The sequence below is a fragment of the Penaeus vannamei genome, chromosome 23, assembly GCF_042767895.1.
Source record: "Penaeus vannamei isolate JL-2024 chromosome 23, ASM4276789v1, whole genome shotgun sequence".
Lineage (NCBI taxonomy): Eukaryota > Metazoa > Arthropoda > Malacostraca > Decapoda > Penaeidae > Penaeus > Penaeus vannamei.
The window spans coordinates 11,692,246-11,699,745 of NC_091571.1; the positions used below are offsets into that span (position 1 = coordinate 11,692,246).

Consider the following 7,500-nt stretch of genomic DNA (forward strand, 5'->3'; position numbering starts at 1 on the left):
GTGGGTGAGGGAAGTCTAACCAAATGCATCAATATGCAAGGACAGTATCGGCCTGTTCTTACTCACACTCAAACAATAAAATAATAACAAGAACAAAACCTGTGGGACAAAACATAAAACAAAGCAGTGCAAGAAAAATTCAAATAGGCTAAATGTGAAATATAGCAGAGACAATGAGAAACTTGTAATCTACCAATATGTCCTGGGCAACATTATAAAACATAAATTTTGTGAAATGTGATCAAACATCCTTACAACGACTGTTGTGTTTCGGGTGGGGGAAAAAAATTCAAATGACAGGAGGCACAAAAATAGGACATGTGTATCACCCATTAACCAACTGCCGTTCTCTGACTCAGTTGATCACATTGCACTTTTACAAACATGAGAAAGAAAAGGCCACAGTCAAGAGTCTATGGTACAGCACTGCCAGCAGGTCTTCCATCAAAACAACATCTATCTTAAGTATGCAAACACTGATTCCATCAACAGCTTGGGAGACGCATATAGAATTCCAGTGAATGAGGGGGGGAAATTAAAAAGAAAGAAAGAAAGAAAGAAAAAAAAAAAAGAAAAAAAAGTAGAGAAAAGAAAAGAAAGAGAAAAGTCTTGTCTCCAAAAAGTAAGCACTACTGCTGAACTCCATTAATAGGGAGATGAGTAATCTCAGTACCTAGTGCCATTGTGACATTAACAGTTTTTGTATTTAAGTAGACAATCTTGAAAAGAACAAAATCAGATTTCAAATTTCCAACCATCCACATATTCCTATACCTTCTTCAAGATAATTATCATGATCCTTTAATTCTGTAACAATCCAGACTCCTCAGAAATTTCCATACTTTCACTTTCTTTTCAATCATGTGGAGGAATTCATACTAATTCTCATTCTCAATTAATCTGCACAATTTTTTCCTATGGTGGATGGGCACGTCTTAAGACAAAGCAATAAATGGTAAAATAAAACAGTGAGCATGTCTAGGTGTAAGTTTTCATTAAGTGTACTCTACGAGAAGACTCAGCTGGCAGCTACTCTGCCAACTCATTTGCAAATCCAGAAAATCATTATAATAAATCTGAGATAATATTAAACTACTTTGGGATATGAAAAATGGTGATTAAAAAAAGTGCTTCTGGTGATTATAATTGCAAAATCAGATTACTTTCAATTCCAAATATTAAAAAAAAAAAAAAGCTACAGCCAAACTGTTCTTGAACATTTTAGCTATAGAACTTGGCAGCAGTAGATAAACTTACGTGATGGAATCTTTTTGAAGACTGTGGTTTCCATAAACTTCAGAAACCTCTGTGCATAAAAGTTTGGTCGATGTACTGATATCGTGTCCTGCAAAATGTCAGAATTAATCAGTATTACATAAACAACTATCAAAAGGACAGAGACGAGACAGAAATGGAGGAGAAGGAGGAGGAGGAAGAGGAGAAGATGAAAACAAAAATGAAGAAAAAGAAGAGGGATGAGAGAGAAGAAAAAGATAAAGAGTGAGGATAGGGATAAGGATGAGGTGGTAGTGACAACAATGGCAAAAGATACAGAGGTGCAGGAGGGAGAGGAGGAGAAGGAAAAGATAGAGGAGAAGAGGAACAGGAAGAAGGATGGAGAAGGGAAAGGGAAAGGGAAAGAGAAAGAAAAAAAGAAAGAGGATGAAGAAGAGGAGAAGAAAGGGGTAGAAAAGCAAGAGACGAGGAGAAGGAGAAAGAGGGAGAAGGTAGATGAGGAGAAATACAAGGTAAATTATAATAATGAAATGAAATAGGGATGACAACAATGAAGAATGAAACTACAGTAAATCTTTCCTAAATATGACTTCACCTCCACTAAACTTGACTAGTTAAACTGGCCTATCCTTCTTTTCATTAGATAAATTTGATAATGCTTATCACAACCACAACTTTCCAACCCTAGTCTGATGAGACTGATGTATCCCTTAGTTATTTGGAAATTTATTAAAAAAAAAAAAAAAAAAAAAAAAAAAATTGATAAACCCAACCCAGTCTGAGCTCAGAGTCACTTGGCTCCTCTTTATCATTGGAATGTTTGAAAAACAGACAAGCGGCTGCACCAACTAATATAGCATACAGACTTTCCTGCTGATGACCAAACTGAGAAGTAGATATTCTCTTGTTGTGCACTGAGTTACGATAAGATTCAACATATGACTAGTGGATCAACTGATAGAAAGCAATAATAATAGTTGTAATAATGATAAAAAAGGCAAAGACAAAGAAGTTGGATTAATAAGAAGTGAAAGTACTAGATAGAAAAGAGCAAGAAGTAGAGAAAGTAACAGACTGAAAAGAGAATGAAAACTGAAAATGTAGCACTTAAATTTTTTTTAAAAATAGATGATGTAAGTTGACATAAGAGGCAGCAAATGTAGAAAACACACTGGAAAGGAACTTGGCAGTATAAAGAGTGGAAGTTGACAGTTTATGGTACATATCAATCTCATCAAGTGTATATAATTACAAGCATATATCTTATATCACATGAGCTTTAAAAAACATGAACACTAGGATATCACATCTAAAAAATCTTTACTCCTTACTTACCCCATCATGAATCATGGACTTGAATGTGTGCTCTAATTTCTTTTTCAAGCGGTAACTCTGCAGAATATCAATGATACCAAGGAAGAGTAACAGTCGTTCTCCTTTTGCATTTCTTGCGGGAATGCCTCCAGGCCTGCAAGCATAGTAACAATGAAAAGGATAAAGTAAGACAAAAGAATATATATACAAAAAGGATTTTTTTAGTTGCGACTAAATGCAACTGTTTCAGGCAAATTAATAACCGAAAAATGTACTATTTCCTGTAAAGATCTGATATTAACAAAAAACAAAAACAAAATATATATAATATATATATACATGCATTTTATATATATATATATATATATATATATATATATATATATATATATATATATATATATATATATATATATTATATATATATCATATTGTATATATATATATATATATATTGTATATATATATATATATATATATATATATATATATATATATATATATATATATATATATATATATATATATATATATATATATATATATATATATATATATAATATATATATATATATATATATATATATATATATATATATATATATATATATATATATATATATATATATATATATATATATATATATATATATAATATACATGTATCCAAAAACAAAGAAAAAGTAGGGTAAATTGTTTACAAAGAACTATTGACGTAAGAAAATTGAGACTATAAATATACATTTCGTAGATGTGTAGGCAGCAATTAACAACTGGCAGAAATCCCAAACAAAAAGAAAAATTAACATCAAGTACTTATTAAATATTTTTGCCCTGCCAATTCAAGGAAAGCACAACTTACAAAAAAAAATTCAAAGAAAATGAGCATTATCAGTAACTTTGATCTACTAATCAACTTCTAAAGCACTCACGGGACATGGTCCTCCTCATCTATTGGATCAGAATCTGCTTGGATGGATTCCATGGCAGTTGAGTGGGCTACAAGTTTGTGTCGATTGATTGAGCGGGATCGGGTCAGGCCAGTCCCTTCTCCTTCCACCTCTCCACTCCCATCTTCTGCTGGCCCACCATCTCCGCCATTTAATTTTTTCTCTTTGTCTTGCTGTTGAGATAGAATATTAGCCATAATGTTGTTGAGCTCTTGTTGATTAAATCTAACATCTCACAAAGATAAAATGGAATGATGTAATTGGTGATTAACAGTTTTATCAACACAGACAATACTTCATTTCCTACAAAGATATTGTTTTATTTTTTCTAAGTAAGCATCCTCTTAGAAGAAATTCTACCAGTACCCTGGCTCTACCTAAGCTAAATGTAACTCTAGAAGAAAAAAGTAGCAACAATAGTAATAAAAACCTGTTTACATGAAATAAAACAGAAATTTGAGCAAACATTAAGTAAATATTTCTTGTAATACTTAGTCATGGGGATACATGAAACTCTTAAAGGGCACAGTTGAAGAATCATGTTCTAAAAATGTTTAAGCTACTAATGATATCCATATTGTTGCTACCAATACTAATACCATCATTACTCTGAACATTAATAATAACAAAGTTGCTGTATAATGAGAAATACTGAAAAAAATACTTACTGCCTTCTTTCTGGCTGCAAGATCTAAATTATGAATGCCCACCAATAAGGAATAGTCCATAATCTTGAAAGATGTTAATACCTTAAAAAAAAAAGAGATACATTAGTTGTACAAATGTTATAAATTACAAGAATAATCAAAATGTATTTATCTATTTGTGCTACACTTACTTGTTTCCTTTACAAAACACTGCAAACACTGAAATCCTAACTATAACTAACTATAATTCCTTAACCCAATGCTGCCAGGCAAATATTGTGTTCACTTTAGTATTGGTTTCTTAAATTTTTCTGCACATTGATGGCTCTTATAGTGCTTAGCCACAAAGGAGTCAATTAATAGATTTTGACCCCACCTTTCCTTAAAATAGTGGATTTTTTTTTTCTTTTTTTCTTTTTTTTTTTAACGAATGCCATCAATATTGATACTGTTATTTTTGTTATAAACATTATAATTATTATATTATTATTGACATTGCTAACAGTAGTATTTAATACTAGAAAATATTATCGAAAATCAAGGAACAGGATAAACAGGTGAGACAGGTACTTCTTGTAACTGGCTCACTGGTGACCTAGTACTTGTGGAGCCATCTATATGTAAAAACAATTCCTAGATTAAACACCCAATGGGCATGGCAACCATGCACATGCCATCCCTGTTGGCATGTGATTAATATTCAAATCCACCCAAAAATCATTGATTCATACTATATACCTGCTGCAACTATCACTTTCTAAAACTTTCCCCAATCTAACTGGTAATGTTTTCAATTATCCTTAACACTGGTATTTTCTAAATCAGTTACTAGAACCACTATATGTAATACTTAAGCCATCTAAGCAGTGGCTGATTACCAAAAATCTGACAGCCAACTATCATGGGGAGTAAATGGTTACAGAAATTAATCATTCCTTAAATACGGCTTTCATATGGTTAAATAATAGCTATCTGATGAAAACGATATATCTCCTACATTCATGTCTAAGTTTAATACATTATTCAAATCAACAAAAGAATATTTCCTAATTGGTAAATAGGGTTAAATAATGTAATGAACTTTAGTCTTACAACAATAAATTCTACTTACTCTGCAGTCTCTTGCAATGGTATTTACAAGAGCTTTGTAGGTTTCTGCTTCTAGTAGAATACCTTCAGGATGGTGCTCCATAAAGTCCAAGTCCTTAAATGTTGGGGATTCTTTGCTTCGTTCATACTTACTAGCCTGAAAGACCACAAACAAATTCTTTATAAATTTGACTAAAGGAAAACATATCCTAATACTTAATAACAAAAAGCATGATCAAGGATATTACTCTGCTCAACAGGTTTACTTCTCTACTCAAACTTGGTCTCTTCACTAAGTGCTTGCACATTTAGCTGTGAGCAAGGTTGTGTACAGTACAATTGTTGATGAATGTTTGCTGATAGGGTATGTAATACGTAAGTAGTACGATATCAACTCCCCTATACAAATATGACTTTTGAGCAATAGAAAATGAATACTTAAAGTATCTACAAATTCGCTACATGGTATATATTACAATAAATACGTGTTAAAAGAAAAGTTCTAGATTTGAATGATGGCATCTTAATATCAGTTGAGACTATGGAAAAGTACATAGCAAAGGTCAATAAGGATCAATATACTTTGGCAATAAGATAGAAGGTATTCAGTCTGATTTGCACTGATGAGGTAATGTTCAAGAAGTTGTTGGTGTCGAAGTTGTTGTTGTATTATCATTTTTGTTTTTAATATCATCACTGCCATCCTCTTCTTCCTCTTTATTTCTATCATAATCATTACCATTATTACTACTATTGTTACTATCATCATATCATCATTATAATCAATAGTGCTAGCATCATTATTAATAGCACTAACATTAGCATAATAAACATTATATATCATTTCTATAATAAATGTCTTTACTATTTTCATTAATATTATCATAATTATTCTCCTTATGATTATCTTTATTACTATTACTATCATCATAAGTGATGTTGTTAATTTTACTTTTTATTATTTATCACTACCATTACTGTCATTATCATTATTATTATGATCATCATCATTATTGTTATTGGTATTATTACTAATATTGCTATTATGATTGTTTTCATCATGATGATGATCATGATCATTATTATCACTATTTTAATACTGCAATATTTTTATCTATTTATTTATTTAACCATGTGTGTCAAGGACATAGTTATCTAAACATACTATATCAAAAACTTAGTAGAAACCTGGTAGAAGCTTCAATATTCAGTTTCTCATACTCTGCAAGCAAAAGTGTAAACCTGGGAGTTTATCTTTCTTATAACCTGCACATTTGATGCCTTTCAAAAAAGAAAAAAAAAAAAAAAAAAAAAAAAAAAAAAAAAAAAAAAAAATCTGTCAACCAAATGTCCAAACATATCATAGGCAGGAATCCATTTTCATTGCTACACCTTCTAAAGGATCTCTAACAAGCATAACATTTCAACATGTAAATATGTACAATTGGTGAATGACAGTCTATGAAATGGAGAAATATATGGGGAACTCACAGAGTAGTTTCTGAGAAAGTATGAATGAGAATGAATATCTTCGCAATACAAAAGATATATATAACTAGTTTCAAATATATCTTTATCAGAAATACATTTCTGAAGAATATATCTTTAAACCCAGTTTAATACAGCTCTTGAATTGGGGAGATATTCATTCTCATTCATACATTCATACCTTCTACATTTGTCACAATGAATACAGTTCAGTTTCAGAAATGTTGGCAGAGGATCTAGGTATGAAATCTGTATATGCAAAATTCATTCTACAGGATGGTGGGGGGGGGGGGGGATTTAGTACTGTTGTTGTTGTCCTTGGTAAGCCACTTTTGTACCTTAACCAAAGTGATAGGTCACTTGCATTAATTACTTTTCACTGGGTCATTTCTTTGAAATGAGGATCATAAATAAAGTTACATACACTGTGATGAAAATCTATGGTTGGGTTGTCTATGGCTAAGGAACCAATTGATCAAAATTTGATTTGATGAAGAGTAGATATGATGTGTTCTTCAAGCAGTGAATGGCAATTCCCCAACTACATACACAGACGGACATACACAAACAAAAAATGAAAGTGCAGTGGTATAACTTTAATGGAAAAAAATTACTGATTTTAAAAATGTTATTTACAACGAACTTCCATGTAACAAATTCCAAATTGGGATATAGGATTCTTAGCCATCACCTTCTAAGAAAAAAACTTGCATACTTCTACATTTTGAAAAAAGATTTTCAATTGTTGACTTAGGTCTGCATTCTTTAAATGACTA

General features: G+C 31.2%; 1 protein-coding gene across 23 annotated transcripts in view; it reads right to left on the reverse strand.

Annotated features, from left to right (window-relative positions):
* The window catches only part of LOC113826159 (phosphatidylinositol 4-phosphate 5-kinase type-1 alpha), a 187,651-nt gene that overhangs the window by 70,720 nt on the left and 109,431 nt on the right, over nucleotides 1-7,500 (reverse strand). For all 23 annotated transcript variants that reach the window (XM_070137707.1, XM_070137703.1, XM_070137700.1 and 20 more), the window contains exons 9-13: nucleotides 5,259-5,393; nucleotides 4,169-4,249; nucleotides 3,483-3,673; nucleotides 2,572-2,704; nucleotides 1,258-1,345 (exon numbers count right to left, since the gene is read on the reverse strand). In XM_070137707.1, the coding sequence (XP_069993808.1) occupies nucleotides 1,258-1,345; nucleotides 2,572-2,704; nucleotides 3,483-3,673; nucleotides 4,169-4,249; nucleotides 5,259-5,393 (628 nt within the window). The remainder of the gene's footprint in view (nucleotides 1-1,257; nucleotides 1,346-2,571; nucleotides 2,705-3,482; nucleotides 3,674-4,168; nucleotides 4,250-5,258; nucleotides 5,394-7,500) is intronic.